This window comes from Xenopus tropicalis, chromosome 7, assembly GCF_000004195.4.
Source record: "Xenopus tropicalis strain Nigerian chromosome 7, UCB_Xtro_10.0, whole genome shotgun sequence".
In the NCBI taxonomy this organism is placed as follows: Eukaryota; Metazoa; Chordata; class Amphibia; order Anura; family Pipidae; genus Xenopus; species Xenopus tropicalis.
Window position 1 is genome coordinate 65,661,054 of NC_030683.2, and position 20,439 is coordinate 65,681,492.

Below are 20,439 nucleotides of genomic sequence, written 5' to 3' on the forward strand. Positions count from 1 at the left end.
TTTTTTCCAACAACATCAAAAAGGTCAGTGGGTTGTAAAGTCAGCAAGACAACTCCACAGAGAACCACAACAATCTCCTGAAATGGAAAAGAGGTTTATTGTTAATGATAATGCAAGACCGATGCAAACATTAGTCCTATGTGATTCTAGTGCTATGTAATTAAACATTTCTGTTTTTACTATTTGTTGTGGGAGGGGGGGACTCACCCGCTCCAAGGGACATGAGCCTTAAGTGCTTAACGAATCATAGTTACTGTGAATGCAGAAATGTGGCATATTGCCACTCACTACTGCTGAGCTTAATAAAATCAATGAGCATTTTTTTTAAAAGTGTGCAACTATTTTCACAGGAAATAAAAAGAGTATTGTTTGAGATGTTGTTTTGTGTTTGTTTTTTATTGTAGTAAAGATTGTAGGTACTTACACGCAAAGCAATTGTTTAGGATTTCTCCCCGTCATCGATTGCCTCTGTCATCTGCACTTTTTACACGATATATGGGTCATCTAGGTCATCAGCCACAAACCTAGGTAATCCATGACGGAGGATTGGCAATATTGTGCAGTACAGCAAAGGCTATTACAATTTGTGCCACGTTACTGGGGCTGTACATCAGGCTGCCACCTGACTTGTCCAGGCATCAGAAGTGGATTTTCACAACCCCAGCACAGAAGTTTGACAGTGCCAGGAACAGCATGGCTTCTGTGTGTTAGTGGCTGCAGATAAGGCTCCAGTACTTCATACAGGCCATAGATTGCTGCTCTATTTATCCTATAGCACCTCAATATAACTGACTTCACTGATAAATCCCTCTAGAGTTGATCTTTCCCTGAAAACTGTAGGATGCATCACTCTAGGACGATCACATATTTGATAATCAGCTTGAAAAAAGAACTAAAATGTTCAGCTTGCTATGATTATCTTAGTTAGCCAATAAAGGTATCACCTTTATACCACTTTTGTTATTTTTTATTTCAAAAGGGTTACCCTGTAAACATTTTTGACTGGCTAACACGGTACATCACCTTTTCCTGCATCCTCTTCTTCACAAGGCAAGAAAAATCCGACTGCAAAGTCCATGTTGTGTTGCCAAACGCTGACGAGGCGCAATGTTCTTTAAGAACTGCCTCCCCCAAGTAGGTGTTAGTATTTGCACAGCTTCTCGTGATATTTAGCGTGTTTAATGCTTCATGTGCTTTGTGAATCATGCGTTAGTATTCTTTCCATTCGATAATTACTGCAATGCATTTAAAATAACACATTGCGGTAATGCATGCAATATGTGGATTTTCGCATGTCAAAGGACTTTGATGAATCAGTACTTATTTATCGCATGCTTTTTAACTCAAAAAACCATGCAATAAACTTTATCGACCTTTAGTGAATCGGCCTCAATGTCTCTTATGCAATCACACTGTGCCTTCAAACATCATCGTTGGATTTAGTGTGCCCCTGCTGACTTGCAAGTCCTATTTCCTTATCACGCCAGCACCAAGAGTCAACACAGACAACACTCAAAATATCATCAAAATAAATTGAATGTGATTGGGATACGGGCAAGGACTGATTGATCTTCATTCTTTGTAAGTGCTGAGGAATATGTAGTCATATATGTATATAGCAGGTAATAAAGAAACAAATAAAATATGTGTCACTGATGTGTCTTAATGTACTTCATTTTCTTGAATGTGGTCACAATCTCAATAAAATCTGAAGCTTAACAGCAGAAGGCAAAGAGGGAATGCAAGGAGTCTCTTTTTTCATGGATGCTCTGCCAGGACAATGAAAAAACTAAATAGCATACATAGTCCACATATAGCCCACCATTATATACCCAAAATAGTGTCTTGTTTCCATTCTAACAATATAATCAACCCATAAAATCATAAGACACAACATAATAGCAAAACAAAAAGTCCATTGACTCGATATAAGTCTAATTCTTAAAACAATCTGACTCCCACAGAACCCTTTCAGATATTTATAGCTGGCTTAATAGTCTAACCTAGCATGAAAAATATGCTTTCCTAAGGGCCTTTGAATTCAATATACGAATATTAAAAACTGAGCCAATGTCTATACACATTAAATATTAATTAACCAAAAGAATCTTAGGATAACATTAAGAGCTGTGCTTCATAAACAGTTCCCACATATATACCTAATTATCCTTAAAGGAGAAGGAAAGGCTAGTAAAGAGTTAATCTCAAGCTGCAGGCATACCTTCAGTTGTCTCAATAGTGCCCTTAAGTCTCCCCATATTTTACCTGTTCAGAAGATCTGAAGCCAAACAGGAAGAAAAAACGCTGAGCTGTGTAAAGAATGTTCCCATAATGACTCACTCCTCCACAGACATGCAGACCAAACTGAACATGCTCAGTTAGTAAGACTATGGGGCACATTTACTAATCCACAAATCCAAATCCGAATGGGAAAAATTAGGATTGGAAACGAACATTTTGCGACTTTTTCGTATTTTTTTTCGATTTTTTTCGTCGCCGTTACGACTTTTTTCGTAAATTGTCGCGACTTTTTTGTAGCCGTTACGACTTCCGTGAATTGTCGTGACTTTTTCGTAGCCGTTACGATTTGCTCGTATATTGTTGTGACTTTTTCGTATTGAGCGCTCGTAAACGGCGGGCAAACCTTTCAGACTTTGCATGATTTTGGAAGCCTCCCATAGGACTCAATGGCACTCTGCAGCTCCAACCTGGCCCTAGGAAAGTCACGATACTGAAGCTTGAATGAATCCGAAACTTTCGTACTCGGCGCGACGGCTATGAAAAAGTTGCGACAATTCGCGCAAGTTGTAACGGCTACGAAAAAGTCACGACAATTTACGAAAAAGTCGTAACGGCTACAAAAAAGTCGCGACAATTTACAAAAAAATCACAAAATACCGATCATTACGGAAAAAACGCATTTGGACGCTTTTCAGACGTTCGTGGATTAGTAAATGTGCCCCTATGAGTCAGCTTCCTGCTAATTGGCTCAGATCCACATTCCTAAGGGGGGGAGTGAGTTCTTAGCATTCTTGAGGGAGGGGGGAGCAGGAAAGAGCAGAGAGAAGAAAGCTGCATGTCTCTGGCACAGGAATTACAGACACAACTAATCTTTTTTCAGAGAAGTCAGTGCAGCGTTTTTGTGAGTGCTTATGGCTGTATTTACATAGACCTTTCTGATAAAGCTTACTTAGTTTTTGCCTTTCTTTCTCCTTTAAAAACAATTTACAAAAAAAGGGATTTGGTCTTTACATACATTTTCATTCCATATCACTGCTAGAGTGGCAGCAATTTTGCATATGTTGGCAGTGGATTTCAGTCCTTAGGCATTGGGTAAGCAGCTGGCCACATTACATAAGGCCACAATAGCATCAGATTTTGCTTTCCTTGTAACATCCCTGATGGAAATATTAAGGTCTGAATATGTAATTATTTAACTTGTGCATTTTATTTTATTGTTCCTATTTAAATGTTACTAGCTCAACCTAAGCTGCTCTTATCTTACAATAAAATAACTTGGGCATCAAAGTAGAGTAACCAGCCAAAGGGGACTTAAACTATGCTAGATAGGTTTTGTTATTTACTCAGCACAATGCATTGTTAAATGAACAAGACACTAGAGGGGCAATAACGACCACAAATGCAGTAAGCAAAGTGCAATTATTAGTTACCAGAGGGAGTTGCACCCGAAGCAATTGCATCCAGTGTGGTAAAATTACTACAATTTTGCTTGCACTTTGACACAAATTGGATGCAATTGTGTTGCAAATTTTTAAAGTCTGGTTGGCATCATTTGCTGCATTTGCTTCCTTCCACACAACTGTGCTGCTGTGATTGATGCAAGGCACAGTGGGAACCCTGGAGCTATCATCTGGTTTGGAGGTGGAAGTGGCGGTAGCTCCCGGGTTCCCATGAATCAATAGGCGCAACTGCACTCGATTCAGAACAGGAGGTTAGAAGGACAGAGTGTTGCCGAGTACAACTTTATGGAACTGTATGTACCTTGGATTTTTTACACAGTCAAAATTTGCCCTACCTCAATTGTGCTAGCAGTCCTAAATGAACCCTTACATGTGTCATTGCCCTTTCAAGGGATGGTAGACACTTATGTACACCGCTAAAACATTGTAGATAAATAGGGCTTGCACTGGAAATGTATTTTACTTATTCTTTTTATTTAAAAAACATTGTCATTGTACTCACACCCTCTCTGCCCTATAAACAGGGAGATGGTGGTTCTGCGCTTAGTATACTGAGATTGCATTTTAAGTGATAGTATTTTCTACAGTAACACATTTAGTTGTGTTTTTTTATAACAGGTAAAAACAAGGAGAATCCAAATAATGCAACTTTGTCAGTTGAAGAACCATGTGATCACCATCTTGACTGTCTTCCAGGTAACAATATGTGTGTCAAAAACAAGTCAAATATAAGCATTCATCTACTGGGGGTGGTATCAATATCTGCATCTACAGATGGTGTGATGGAGTGGGGCCTAGAAGTAATTTTTTTGTGATAATTCATTGAAAGTCACTCAAGAAAAAAACTGTAGAATTACTTTATGTGATCATGCTAATGCAATATTGTCTGCAGGTGAAACTGTTCATCTGATATTGACATGCTCTGTTCTGACTTTGCGATAGAACCCCATAATACACCCCAAAAAGGAGTATTACTCTAAAAAAAATCCATGGGCAAGCATTTTACAATGTGTAAAACAAAAACCCCAAGGCAATGTTTCATAAAAAAATGTTGTCTTTTTTTAATGTAAGTATGGAAGCCCCCAAACATTTGAAATATGAAAAATATGCATATAAATAATGCTCACAAAATAGAGTGAAAATAAGCTTGCTTCTAAACATATTTCCCTTTAAGGTCAAATTAGTTTTACAGTGGAGAATTAATGTCAGTGCATTATTGTATACATTTTAACAGGATCTTGCTGTGACTTACGAGAACACCTCTGCAAACCAAACAACCGAGGACTTAACAATAAGTGTTACGATGACTGTATGTGTACTGAAGGTATGCAGCCTGCCTATGTCAAATGGGCAGTATTTTTTTTTTTTTTTTTAAATGAAGCTTTTCCATCTTTAAAAATACAGTGTGACATAAATATTCAGCTACAGTATATATATATATATATATATATATATATATATATATATATCACAGTGATAGGTCAAATGACTGGAATGCTTAATTGAATAATATTATATTCACAAAGATTATTTGAAAGAGGAATTTGGAAGCAGATCAGACACCAGATCACACTAAACTGCTTTCTGGTTGCTAAGGTAGTCAACCCTTTACAATCGGACACAGTATACCAGTTTCAGTGTCTATAAAGAATTTTAAAAATTCACTTTTTCTCCCTACATACCAGAAACTAGGGATTCGGATGGGTCAAAGTGCCTATTCAGGTTTTATTAATAGATCAATTCATTAGCATTTTACTGACTCTCAGGGAAAGTGTTTCTGCTGGGAAAGCTTTGATAAAATGTTTCCAAATTGAACAATTTTAACTTTAATAAATCTTTATTTCTGGTTATTTCTTTAATTACTTGCACTGTTCCCAACACTTAATTACTATAATATTGTAATAAATGGTTTCTTTAGTGCTGCATAGCCGTATAATTAAAATATACTAGATATACTTGTCCCAGCCTATGGTGATCTGCTTTTTAAAGACAAAGGATGTGCCATTATGTTAGGTACCCCCCAGTGTAAAAAATTGCTAACTTTTTTCTCAGGACTAGTGCTCCTGTTCACTACAAATCTCACTTGTCCAGGGATCCTACTCACCAACAGGCATATTTACTAATATTGGGAGTATTTTCACAAAAAATTAAATATGCCACAACATAAGCAATTTACATCTTTTTGCCATGTGTAATTTCTCCAGTGTGAAACTTTGCCAGTACAGTATAACAAGAGTACAAGGAAGGAGGTATCTCACCAGTTTCAGACTGGTGAACTACTATTACAAAGACAGAGCACCCACTTTAGCATCTCATAATCTATGTGATATCCTCCATGCTAATATATCACATATGTCATTTCTTTATTGCATAAAACTCTCACCACTACAATTGTATGGGAAAAATACATTGGTGAGGTTTTGCAGAGAATTTACACCAGCAAACTTTCAGCACATTCTCCTTGCAACAGAATATTTATGATTTTTAGTACATATCTAATGTCACTGTGAAAATACACCTGACATATTAAGGCAAACTTTGGTCGAACTGGACAAGGAGAAAGGAGTCACATCGAGTAAATATGCCTTTACGGGGCAAATGTAACAAAAATTGAGTTGGCGTTCCTCGATTTGATAAACGCTAAAATATGCACAGGTATTTTCTGAATCCTTGAACAGTCAGAACTTAGTGAAGAAAAATTGAAGAGTTGTCAGAAAACGGCTGGTAAAGCTTAAAAAGTGTCTCTAACAACCTTATGTAATTGTTTTATAAAAATTTTCCTTATTCAAAAATTAATTAAACTGTGTGAAAAAAACGTGACTGTGAATATTCTGTCACTGTTGTCATGGAAAAGAAATGCAGTTCTGTAAAAAAAAAAAAAAAAGTAGTGTTTTTTTCAACCACCAAAATTAATAAATAGGCCTCCCAGTGTTGCACCATCATCTTTCCAAGATTTCCCAAAGCAATTTCTTACTTTTTGGGCTTGTGCACAACAACTTGTCAGCACAGGGCTTACAAAAGGGTGTGCCCAAGGGAACCGATTGCTGAAGTGGAAACAAATCTTATAGGACCCTGAACTAGGTATATGCAGACATAAGAGGTATGTACCTAGTGCCCCCCAGCCTTGTGCCCTTTCTGCCTACCCCTAGTTCCAGCCCTGGCTTTAATGAAAATGTCTCATTTTCTGATGTGCAAGTTTAGATGGCCGCAGATAAGTGTGACATATAAAAACTGGACCCCTGTGTCAGATTTTGAGCTGACATCCTATTGGTTTTGGGCTATCTCACGAATCCAGATGCTTGAGGACAAGTAGATCCAACCTATAATGCAGCTCTAACTGTAACAAGAAGAAGTGTGGAAGCAAAAGTCAGAACTCTGTACATTAATTGGACCTTTGGTTTGTTTGTGCGCACTGTGAATCCTATGATCCAGGAGGCGGCCCTTAATTCTTAAAATGGCAATTTTTTATTTAGGATTACCCAATGGCACATACTACTAAAAAAAATATATTTATAATAAATAAATAAATAATTATTTATTTATTTAGAAAAAGCAGGGTTCTTCATATGAGCTGCTTTATGTGATATATTTTTATAGAGATCTACATTATATGGGGTATAGTTTCCCTTTAAGTCTGTACTGTTTTAATAAAGGTCCAGTTTTGTTAGTTTAATAGCTAAAAATAACTGTCTGTCTGTCACATCTAAAATGTATTTGGAATGTTTGTTCCTTTATCCCGTTCAGGTCTTCGCTGTTATGCCAAATTCCACCGGAATCAAAGAGTGACTAGACGGAAAGGACGATGTGTGGATCCAGAAACTATAAATAAAGATCAAGGATCATTTATTTCTATATAAAGTATATAAAGTGTGTCTGTCAACTCTACAGTATTTATAAACTTGGTCTTATTTTACGGAGGAGTGTCAAACAGTCTAAGATTATCTTCTATTACAGCAGCTGAAACTGTAGTTAGGCTTAATTGGATTTGGATTTGGATTGGATTTTATTGGTATTATACATATAAAGCAGTTAACCAATAAAGAAATTTAGGTTAATTAACCTGCCAAAAATAATTAGAGATGTAAACATTATCAATTTCAGACATAGCCAGTTTAAATACACCAATACCTGTAACAAATGTAGCTGTGTATTAAAAAATATATTTTACAATAGGACTCATTTAATATTTGTGCAAGTACTGAGGTGCTAAGGAGCACACAACTGTGCACACACACAAAGCACTCTGGTCCCTGTTGGTGCTAACAGGTACACGTAATCACTGTACAGAAAACCCACCCTAAGATGTTAGGGAACTATCACAAAAAAATTCAATTTTAAAATTAAAATTTAATGTGAGCTTCCTCTCATGACAATAAGAAATGATATATATATAATAATAAAGAGTGCCGCACTCACAGGGACTTGATACAAAAGAAAAAGTGTTTTTATTGAAAAAATTTTGAAAATAGCTGACAAAAAGCTGCATGATTAGAGACTGATTGCTGAGAGGGGAATAGTAAAGAGTAATTTTATTATTTCATTACTTACTTAATTATTTTTAGAAAGTTCTTTATTGCCATAAGAAGAAGCACACATTAAATTTATATTTTCACAATAGTTCCTTTAAAAATTCTATAACCGTATTGCTTTGAGGGGAATAGTAAAGAGTGCCTTGGTTATTTCAAAAAATAGTACAACATTTTTAATTTATTATATTTAGAACATTTTTTATTCCACTTGTTGTAGCATATACAATTTCCACCTTAGCCCTGATGCTCTTTATCAGCATCAGTCTGAGGCCTTACTTACTGCAGCAAAATTGAGTCTCCACGGCCCTCCTTTATTGTGGATTTTGAATGGTGCATAATGAAGGGGAATGATAGGGAATAGCCATGTGCTGCTGTTCTTTTATATAGCACCAGCAACTCAATTTTGTTTGTATGTGTACTTTGCACCTTGTACACATTGTAAGTGATTCCTAATATCTATTTTAATTTCACTGTGTGAGTCATAATACTTACAGTGAATAATGTTATAATACTCTAAACACAGTCCAGTTGTAAGGATTTTAATTTCCTTTCATTTTTTAATCTATTCTGCTTCCTTAGCACCGACATACATTCATATGTATGATTAGTACAAAGATATCAGCCTATTTAGAGAACCTATCTAATCTAAGAACAAGGAGCTGCTGTGTATAATATGTCTATAGCCAAAAGCTAAATTGGTTTAAGACCTATAATTGTACTTTTGCAGCTCAAACATGATGTAAAGAAGATGCCATTTCAACAATAGTAATAAACTATGTTCTGTGTATTTGGGTGGTGCTAGTCTGAATAAATGTTCAAATCACTATCCAGTTGAGATACGGCAAAAAATTGGCAGTGTAAGTTGTTGGCCAATATGTAATCAATGAACAGTCAGATTTACAAAATCCAAATGGTCATATCTATGCATTTATCTCTTAATTTGGCTCTCCATGTATGTATCACCTCATTGTAAAATGTTATTGTTTTAATTATCCTGTTCTAAAGTAGTATATTGCAGACTTTAGCAATCAGGCTTTGCAAACAGGGTCTCAGATACTGTAATAAACAGAAAGAGGCCATGGAAATCCAGCATTAATGTATGAATAATTAGATATTTTAGAGGGTTCTTAGTTAGAAATATGCCTTACTATTATCTTGTAGTGCTGGACCTGCATTTACTGTAGAGCTTTGCCAGCAGGGCAGTTTTGCCTGTGAAGTACATTTAATATGTGTAATATTTTTTTCACTGTAAATAAATAATGAAATTGGAATAACTGCTTTTTCCTTGTGTCAAATACACAAAGGCCTATAATAATAATGTATTGGCCTAAGTATATCTTGCATGTAATGTTGTGGTGTATGTTTGTGTGTGTCTATATATATATATATATATATATATATATATATACAATCAAGGTAGGCTAGAACTCATGTATAATCAGTGTAACGCAGCCTCCGTGCAGTGCCACAATCAATTTAGCTTACAGATATAGAGGTCCACACTCGGAGGTCTTTTATAAACAATAAATGTGTTTTATAGTCTCCCTTAATAAAGCACATATTTGTAGATATAATACCTGAGTGAGGATCACTTTATCTGTGTGTATATATATATATATATATACACACAGATAAAGTAATCCTCACTCAGGTATTATATATATATATATATACAGAGACACACATTAACAGTGAATACTAAATTATTAACATCTTGTGTATAATCACAGCAAGCAAACAGGCATCATTTTGTGGACAATGTTATTAAGGCAAGCTATGCATCATCATCCCAAAATGTTGTTTATGCACCAGAACAGTAACACAGTAAGTTAGGTTGAAAAAAGGCACACATCCATCAAGATCAACCTTTTATGTCTATATAAAACCTGCCTAACTGCTATTTGATCCAGAGAAAAGCAAAACAAAATTCCTTCTTAAACTTGTCTAATTTACCTCAGAGGGGGAAAAATTTCTTCCCCCTCTCTCTGGATCAACATGTCTTGTACTAAGAGTAATTCCTTCTAATTGGAATGGATGCCCTCAAGGGGACATGATGCTAGGCAGTGAGGAGTGAGGGGGGATGTGATGAAGGCAGTGACAGAACAAAAGTGCAGAACAAAAAGTGAAAGTAATTGCCTGTGCCACCTGTATGCCTTAGGAATAGAGGTGGACATACAATAAAAGATTGAAAGCTGAGATTTTGAAATTAGTTTATAACAGTTAGTTATAAACTGCCTGCCCTATGCTGCCTGTGTGTGCCATACTCTGCCTGCCCTATGTTGTAAGGGTGTGCCATAATCTGCCTGCCCTCTGCCCCTTGTGTGTGCCATACTATTCCTGCTTCATGCCCCCTTGTGTACCATACTCTGCTTGTTCTACCCTGTCTGTGTGTGCCATACTCTGCCTGCCCTATGCTGTGTTATTTAAGAGTGAAAAACACTCAAACCCAAGCGCTTCTTGATGTGGAATCCGTGTGTAAATTGAATGTTCAGTGTGCTGAAGACTGTAGTCACGTGCTGCCTCCTCTTGGTGTCAGCTCCCCTTTAGATGAGCCTCAGAAAGTGCATGCATTTATTTCATTGGAAGCGCATAAGAATAAAAAACAAAAAACAAAAATATAGTGCAGATCAATGGGATAATGAATGATCTTAACACCACACGTGCTTAATGATGTACTGATTAAAACGTGTTGACCCAACTCCGTGGTAAATGAGATATAATAAATGCTCACCAGAACACCATAAACTAGAGCATATAGGTCCAAACCAACGGGGCAATTGACCCCCCTCCAATCAATTGCCCCGTTGGGTTGGACCTATATGCTCTAGTTTATGGTGTTCTGGTGAGCATTTATTATATCTCATTTACCACGGAGTTGGGTCAACACGTTTTAATCAGTACATCATTAAGCACGTGTGGTGTTAAGATCATTCATTATCCCATTGATCTGCACTATATTTTTTATTTTTATGCGCTTCCAATGAAATAAATGCATGCCCTATGCTGCCTGTGTGTACCATACTCTGCCTGCCCTATACTGCCGGTGGAAGGTGAACCTGGTGGGGATTATGTTAGCATTTGGAAATGGTTGTCACGGGGTCCCTAAGATAATTATGTGCTGGGGGTTGCTGTGCTATCCACAGGGGAGGAGAGGCCATATAGAATTTAGGGGATGGATTAATATAAGTTTTAAGTTTTATTGTCATATACAAATAACAATTTTTTAACCTGTGTTCCCTACAAATATTAAATAAAATAAAAGTGTGCAATAAAGGTACAAGTATGTACAGCCAAGGAGCCGATGCGGCTCCCAATCCGACTACATCTTTTAACCTGCCCGATATCGGTCAGATATCCAGGCCAGATATTGATCGGGCATGCCCCTCAAACCTGTCCAAGGGACCGATATCGGCAGCTACAATCGGCCCGTGTATGGCCACCTTTACACACGTCTGCCTGAGATATCTGAGGAGGGCAACTGTCCTCTTCCAGCAAAAGCTCCTAAAATAGGTGTTTATCAAAGCGTGCATAGAAGGAGTTAGGGCTCTGGCACACGGGGAGATTAGTTGCCCGCGGACATACCAGTTGTACTAGTGCAGGGCAGCAGCACATTATATTGGAATTAGTTTTATACACTTTCATTTTTTGGTGTTACTATTCATTTACCGTATATACTCGAGTATAAGCTGATCCGAGTATAAGCCGAGGTACCTAATTTTACCTAAGAAAACTGGAAAAACTTATTGACTCGAGTATAAGCCTAGGGTGCAGCCACTACTGAAAGTTGAAGTGATATCACCCCCCTCCCAGCAGCCAATTAGCAGAACAATGTGAAAGCATCAAGATAGCAGCTCCCAGTATATATCAGAATAGCACACAATAGTAAGAAATCCAAGTCCGACTTGGGACTCCCCCAGTTACATGGGAGCAGAAGAAACAATAGGTTACCTGAAAGCAGTTCTAATGTGTAGTAATGCAATGAGATGGCGCCTACACACCTATATTACAACCAAAAAAATACATTTGTTGGTTCAAGAACACAATTTTAAATTATTTGCTATGTATACAGTGTAATTTAGAACTAAAAGTATACCATAAAAATAATGACAGTATTCCTTTAAAATTCACTTGATATGTTGTGTATAAAAAAACCTCACTAATCCCCACCATCAAACTCTCTGGGACCTAGCATAGAAAGGGCATTCAAGGCTCACAGTGACATATCAAGTGGCAATAGCAGTGCTTCATAGCAGTGAAATAAAGAAAAATGTATTTCAAACAGACTTTACACTACAAGGGGATTAATGCGCAAGTCAAATTGTGGGCACACACATGTAACTGAAAGGAGAAACCACAATTCATTTAAAAGCAATGACCAGGACAGCTTGCAGCCTTGCAGGAATATTGAGATGCTGAACCATAAGCCAAGGATTGCCTGAAATGTAACTCGTATCTTATGTGTTCCTTGCTGATCCCTTACTGATGCAGCGGTTATACCTTAACGAAGCAGCGGCGCGTCTCGGAATGGAAGTGACGGTATGGCGCGTTTGATGTTACTCGTGTGCACATCTCTTCCCTGCTGATCCTCAGCTCGTAATGGTAGCGGCGCTACGTCGTGTATGACGCTGCGCGCACGCGTCTGCACGTCTGGCCGCACAACCGTACACGGGGGGCGCTTTGCGCGCAAGGAGCGCATTGCATCAGCGAATCCATAGGCAACTACCGTATGTACTCGAGTATAAGTCGAGGGTTACTTTTTAAGCACATTTTTAGTGCTCAAAAACTCGGCTTATACTCGAATATATATGGTAATTAACTTTTTTCACATGAGTGATAGGTGATATCTCTGCAGTGACCACCAACCATTTGTCTTTTTGGTGTGCTACCACGATTAATGTGCATATGGCCTTAAAAATATTTGTGTTTTGGCTTCCATTTTTGGCCTCCATGTAGGCAAGAAAAATTCCAGGCCTTGGTAACCACAGAAGTTGGACTGCACTGTTTTACATTTTGGTGATTCTGTGTCCGTTACTGCCATTTAGTAACTAAAATTAGTAAATACAGTAAACTACAATTTGCTCCACTTAATCACCATGACTTTAATGTAATAATGTTTTTACTAATAACTGTATAACCTTACATGCTCTAAAACCCTCTTGCACACTGTTGCTGGTACTCTGAGTTTATTGAATACTAGGGTTGCCACCTCTGCCGGCTTTTTGGCCCGGACAGCCCTTCCGAAAACCAGGCTGTACAGGTCAAAACCAGACAGGTGGTAACCCTGCCCCACGTGTGTAAGTTCCCATTCTCCAGTTGTTGTCAGGGAATTTGGCAGACTGGTATAAAGAAAGAGACTGTGATGGACCATAGATTGTGATAAACCTGCTAAGTTGGAAGAAAAATCTGTACTGTGATAAAAAGAAATATCACAGCATGGCAAAAATGTCTGTATAGCTCTCTATCTTTTTCAGTTAAACCAAGCAAATACCAATAAAACCATTGTAGGAAACTGAATCTGTGTATTACATTAACCACTTTACACAACACAGCCTTTTGCTAGCTCTTTACGCGTGCACACAATTTCCTTTCATAATCTTCTCCCCCCCGTACACAGCCTCCTTCTTTTTTTTGTTTAACAATTCTTTTATTGAGTTTAAATGTACACAGTTTACAGTATATTATTTACAGTGCCATTTGTGCTTATTGTACAGAAAGTAAAATAAAATAAATTAACATTATAACAAAAAGAACATCACAGTGTCTTCTTTATTGATATATACATTATAACATTTACTTCATGTCCATTTTGCATACAATCCAAGACATAGTTGGGATATGGTTATTAAACTTTTTTACTTTGTATTTATGTGTAGAGGCAGTTCAGGGGGGATTCTGCGTCTATCCATGCTGCCCATACTTTATCAAATTTTGAGGGCACCCCCTCCTTATGTATGTAAGCTTATATAGGGGTATATCTTTGTTAATCATGGATTCCCATGCTGCAATTTTGGGACCCTCGGGTGATTTCCAGTATACAGCAATCGTTTTTTTTGCATACTTGCATAGTATAAGGAGTAATGTTCTTTCGGCCCTTTTGGGCGACAGGTCTTCTACCTGATTGAGCAGTATTGTTAATGGATCTAGCGGAAATACTAGGTTTATTCTGTCCCTTATAATGTTTGCTATTTTCCCCCAGAAGTGTTCTGCCCGTGGACAACCCCACACCATATGCAGGAAGTCAGCTGAGGAAAGATATCTGGGGCATTTTTGTCCTGTGTCTGGGTTCATTTTGTGTAATCTTTGAGGTGTAGGATAGACACGGTGGAGGTAATTTAGTTGTGTTATTCTGTCCCTATTGCTGATAATCCCTTCAAAGGTTGACTCTAGAATGTCATCCCATTGGTCCAGGGTAAGCTGGGGAAGGTCCCGTTGCCACTTGGCTCGCACTTGCCACAACTCTCATTTGGTAAGGTTTCTTGCCCTCATCAACTGAGCATAAAATACTGTAACACTATTTTGGCTATGAAATGGTTAAACCAGGCTAGTAGTGATAGGAGAGCACGTGTTACATGCGACTCTCTTTCTTAGAATGGGCCTTCGCTTAGGTGGAAGAGACATTAACGGAGCTGAGGGTGTAGTTGAACTACAACTCACTGTAGCTGTGTAGTGCAGTTCGTAAAAATGGACGCCAGAAAGGTTCTTGCTGATGAACTAGTAACAAGTTTATTGTCAGAGGCAAAGATGGATGCAGGATGGAAAGCTACTTCCAGAACACTAATTCTCCTTGATGGGGCTATTAGGCTTCCCTTGCTTGCTAGGTACTAACTATTTCACTTCTCCTAGAGAGTGCTATTACAAAACTGCTATGCTTACTTAAACCTCGTTCACGGGGCCCTGTCCCCTACTTCTCCAGATGTTAAGATGGTCTCTGGGATAATATTGCTTTACTGGGGCCTGTTGCTGCACCCAGGCTCAGAGGGAGCTGTGCTTAGGTAGCAGGCAGGCAGCCAAAGAGGAAGTCACACCTCCTTGCTAGACACTATATCAGTCTGCAGGGAGCGCGTACAACCATAACAACCATTAAGGTATAATGCATAGTGCAAACTAGATACATGGGACTCTGCCCAGTAACAGTAATAGAAAGAACTAGTAGGGGATTAAAGCCATAGGAGTGTTAAACCCTATGGGTCCCTACTATACTGAGAGAGTTTTTTTGAGTTCCTCTATATGGGTTAGAGTCTCAGTGTTTCTTGGAGTTATGTCTACTGCTTGGCCTCCATATTGGGTTCCCATAGCATGGCGCAGCTGCAGGTATCGGAAGAACATTGTATTAGGGAGAGAGAAAGTTTTTTCAGTTCTTGGAAGGCAAGCAATACACCTTGTGGCATTACGTCTGAAAAGTATTTGATATTGTGCCCATATCTTGGGATCGGGTACTGTTTTAAATTGTTCCAGATTAGGATTATACCATAGGGGGGTATACTGCAAGCAATATGGTTGTGCCTTTGGGAAGATTTTTAGTGCTTTCTTCCATGAGCTAACTGTGGTTCTCATTGGTTGGGTAGCTTGTTTGGTATAGCTTGTGCCCCTATATAACAGGTTTTTTAGTTCCTCTTGGGACCCTATGATTTGCGTTTCTAGCAGGGTGGCTGCGTTAGTGAAGGATGGTGAGGTCCATCTTCTCCCTACAACTACTGTAGTTGTGAGGCTAGTTAATACATATATGGATTTGGAGCTGCGAGTCCCCCTCTAGTAGTCGGGAGTTGTAGTGTTTGTAGGGATATTCGTGGTTATTCCCCATTCCAGAAGAGTGATAACATTAGGCTTTTTAGTTTGCGGAAGGTTGATTGGGGAATTATTATGGAGGGTTGATGGTAGATATATGTTAGCTTGGGGAGTACTATCATTTTAAATAGGTTTATTCTTCCAGTTAGTGTGAGGGGTAGACGCCTCCATATTTCTAGTTTGTTCTCTAGGTATCTCGTGATCAGGTTGATATTGAGTTCTGTGAATTTCATTAGGTCACCATGAATCTAGACCCCTTGGTATTTAAACAAGCTTACCCATTTTAACTGGTTTATTTGGTTAGGTGAGTTAGGGGAGATTTCTATTTGGAGAATAACTGATTTTGTCCAATTTATCTTAAGAGCAGAGAAAGTAGTGTGACTGTTTATGATGTCTAGGGCCCAGGATAGAGTTTGGTGTGGGTTAGCCAGGTACAAAAGAGTGTCATCTGCGTACATGGATGCTAGTTCTGTTGTGTTACCTAGTTTGAGCCCCTCTACCTCTTGTGATAGTTTGAGATGGCATGCCAGTGGTTCCATTGCGAGGGCAAAGAGCAGGGGTGACAGGGGACATCCTTGCCTAGTGCACCTGCTTACTGGGAAAAAATTGGTGCAGATTTTGGCTATTGGGGAGGTGTACAGGGCCTGGATCCATGCTATGAATGGGGGGGTAGTCCCATTGATTTAAGTGATTAGGTATTCCCATTCCACAGAATCAAAGACCTTTTCATTGTCTAGGGAGACAATTATCCTGTTTCTTCCGTTGTCATGTTTAATGGATAAGTTTGTAAAAAGTCTCCGGATATTAGTGTCGGTTGACCTTCCAGGCATAAAGCCTGTCTGGTCTGGGGATATTTGGCCTGTGATGTGTTTAGTCAGCCTAGTGTCTAGCACTTTTGCTAGAATTTTGGCATCTACATTTATTAAAGATATAGGTCTATAGGAAGAGCATAGCAGTGAATCTTTTCCTGGTTTGAGTATAAGGATTATTAATGTTTCTCTCATTGACCGTGGTAGTGGGTTCCCTTTTAGTATCCCGTTATAGAGTTAGGCTAGTGTAGGTGCTAGTTTTTTGGCGTGTTGTTTATACTATTTTCCTGGCATGCCGTCTAAACCAGGTGTTTTCCCTGAGGGGAGGGCCACTATTGCTAACTCTATTTCTGATGATGTAATATCTTGTGCTATTTGTTGGGATGTTTATTTGTGTGATTGTGGGGAGTTGGAGGGAATCTAGGTATAGTTGGATGTTCTCTGGGGTTACTTGGAGTTTGGTTGTATATAATTCTGAATAAAAGTTCTGACGGTCTGGTTTATTTCTTTGGGGGAAGAGGTGATTTCTCCGTTAGGTAGTTTTATTGCTGGTATGGAAATGCTGGTTGTAACTTCCCTGGAAATTATTGCTAGGAGTTTCCCTGATTTTTCACCTTGTTCAAATATATTTGCCTTTTGAAAAAGTGTGTATTTTTTGGTTAGCTCTATCTGGGCTATATTGAGGGCTTCTTGACATTGTTGCCATTCTCGTTTGTTATTATCAGTAGGATCAGAAACGTATTTAGCCTCCGTTTCCCTCACCTTTTGGGACTTGTGAGAGATGTCGGCTGCTATGTTTAAGTTGTGAGCCTTAATATTACTTATGAATTCCCCCCTAATATATGCTTTTAGTGCATCCCAGGTGATATCTGGGGAGGTATCCTCCAGATTGGTTGTTAGGTAGGTATTTATACAATTTTGGATATTTTCTATCATGTCTCTGTGGTTGGCCCAGTATGGGCTCAATCTCCAGATCCTGTCTGCAGGTGTTGGTGAGGTGGTCAGAGTTATTTATACCGGGGAGTGATCGGATATACCTCTGGTCAGTATATCTACCTCTTGTACCAATTAGTTAGTTTCTGTACATCCCAATGCCAGGTTGATTCTGGAGAGAGAATTGTGGCCTGCATTCATTATAGCATTAAAGTCACCCCATTAGTATGACGGGTGCTGGGGGGAAAGGATAAAATTTTTCTCATAATGGCGTATAACGTCTCATCTTGAAAGGGGGATGGAATATATATACATTTGCAATAGTGACTGTTTTCCCGTTTAGTACACCGTGTATTATGACAAAATTTCCCTCCCCATCAGAGATTACCTTATTGGCTGTAAACGACAGGATTTGCTGATTAGGATTGAGACCCCTCTAGAGTAAGTTGAGTGTAAAGAGTGGTACAGGTGTGGGATCCCCTATCCGGAAACCCATTATCCAGAAAGTTCCGAATTACGGAAACACCATGTCCCATAGACTCCATTATAAGCAAATAATTCTAATTTTAAAAAATGATTTCCTTTTTCCCTGTAATAATAAAACAGTACCTTGTACTTGATCCCAACTAAGATATAATTAATCCTTATTGGGGGCAGAACAAGCCTATTGGGTTTAATCAATATTTAAATGATTTTTAGCAGACTTAAGTTATGGAGATCCAAATTACGGAAAGATCCTTATCTGGAAAACCCCAGGTCCCAAGCATTCCAGATAATAGGTCCCATACCTGCACATGGGGCCTATCCATGATTTTTTAAGGGTTGGAGTTTTATTGCCGGTCAGATGAGTCTCTTGGAGCATAATTATTTGCGGTTTAACCTTTTTTAGAAAGTCAAATACCAGCCTTCTCTTTATAGCGTTTCCCATACCTCTTACATTCCATGATATTACCTTGGCTGTAGCCATGATCTATCATTCACTATGTATGGGCCGTAAAGGCGCTCAGGAGGTAGCTGATTTGAAGGCATATTAATTCAGACACTGTTTTAAAACAAGTAAAACAATAACAACATATTCCCTTCCCGACTCTCCCCACCCACTCCATTATGAAAACCGTAACCATGAGTGAGTTTACTTCCCGAAGAATAGAACTTTAGGGTGTTTGGGGGTAAATTCTAGCAAAAGTCCTGTAGCTGGACTTGATGTAGGTTTATGCTCTGAACTCCGAGCCTGGGAGTTGGTACCTGGGTCATATACATCCTTAAAGTGGTGTATTGGTGATCCCGCTAACACTATAGATACCAACCCTATGGTATGTAGTAGAATGTTTATCAAAGTTATAACTGTTAAGGCGTGTAGGGCGGCCTTCATGTAGTTGTGTCTTTGGGTTTGTTACCTGTCTGGTAGTTTAACCTTTGGCTTATCTGTACTTAGAGTGTTGCCTGGTTAGTGTATGTTTCGGTTGGGAGAGTTGCGCGGGTGTGTTTCCAGCCAGGCAATCGTTTCCTCCGTTTCCTTCCTGTGTTGAAGAAATGAGCTTTCCCCTTGTCTGTTATTCGTAGGTGGGTCGGAAAAATCATTGTGTGTGGGATCCTTCTTTGCTGAAGTTGCTGTTTGGCTTCTATAAATTTTGCTCTCATTTTTCTTACTTCGGTTGAGAAGTTGGGGTAGACCGAAACTTTTTGGTTTTCGAAGGTAATATCTCCCGCTTTCCTTGCTTCAGCCAGCGCTGCATCCCTGTCTCGGTAGTTAAGTAGTCGTGCAATCAGTGGGGCACCCTGGGGAGGTGGTCTGCCAGGAATTCTGTTTGCCTGTTCTACTGTGAATCCTGCAGAGAAGGCTGTCCAAAGGTATTGGTGAGCCATTGTTCCACAAACTTTTCCGGTGTTGTCCTTTCAGCTCTTTCTGGAATGCCTAATATACGCCTCAGCCGGTACTCAAGATTGTTGGCCTTTGCTTCTAGTGCTTGTATTTGTTCCTCAGAGTTTGTAATGCACCCAGGTAGAGGATTCACGTTGTCCTCCAGCTCTCCTATTCTCCGCTCAGCCTCTCCTCTTCGCTCCCTGACTTTTTGCACATCATGTTTTAGAATTGTAAATTCAGTTTTTAGTTCTTCAATTCTGTTTATTAGTACCGCGTGATTGCCTGTTATGGTATTGAGCACCTCTGTTAGTGTGGGCTCAGAAGGGTGCGTTGGTTGGTTTGGTATTGTATGCACATTTGGCGTGAGTGAGGCCTCTGTGGTCTCTGTGCTCGGTGGTGGCATGGGTATTGTGGGGAACCTGCCATTTGGGGAGCCTTGGGGTAGTGGGGCTCGTGCAAACTGTTCTAACCTGCGAGCAGCTGTTTCTCATTTGCTTGTCCCAGGCACTGTTACATGTCTCATTGTAATCTGTGCCATCTTGTGACATCGTGACTGAGCGAGTTTGCGTTCTTTTTGTAGCAGCTTTATTTCAGCCCATCCGAATAGATTACGGAAGTGCGGGAAATTCATTGAACTATCCAGCACAGCGGGATGCGCTGGCTGGAACCGGGCGCTCCAGCTACTTCTGCTGCTCCGGCTTCTTATGCCGCTCCTTGTACGGCGGCGACAGGCCCTTTTATAAGGTTGCGTCCCTTATAAGGTTGCGCAACCTTATAAAAGGGCCTGTCGCTGCCATATAAGGAGCAGAGCAGCAGAA

General features: G+C 39.2%; 1 protein-coding gene across 1 annotated transcript in view; it reads left to right on the plus strand.

The window, feature by feature from the left end:
• The window catches only part of draxin (dorsal inhibitory axon guidance protein), a 46,562-nt gene extending 37,058 nt beyond the window's left edge, over positions 1–9,504 (plus strand). The window contains exons 5-7 of the mRNA XM_002937523.5: positions 4,320–4,397; positions 4,936–5,025; positions 7,446–9,504. Of these exons, the coding sequence (XP_002937569.2) occupies positions 4,320–4,397; positions 4,936–5,025; positions 7,446–7,558 (281 nt within the window). The 3' untranslated portion in view covers positions 7,559–9,504. The remainder of the gene's footprint in view (positions 1–4,319; positions 4,398–4,935; positions 5,026–7,445) is intronic.
• The last annotated feature ends 10,935 nt before the right edge of the window (positions 9,505–20,439 follow it).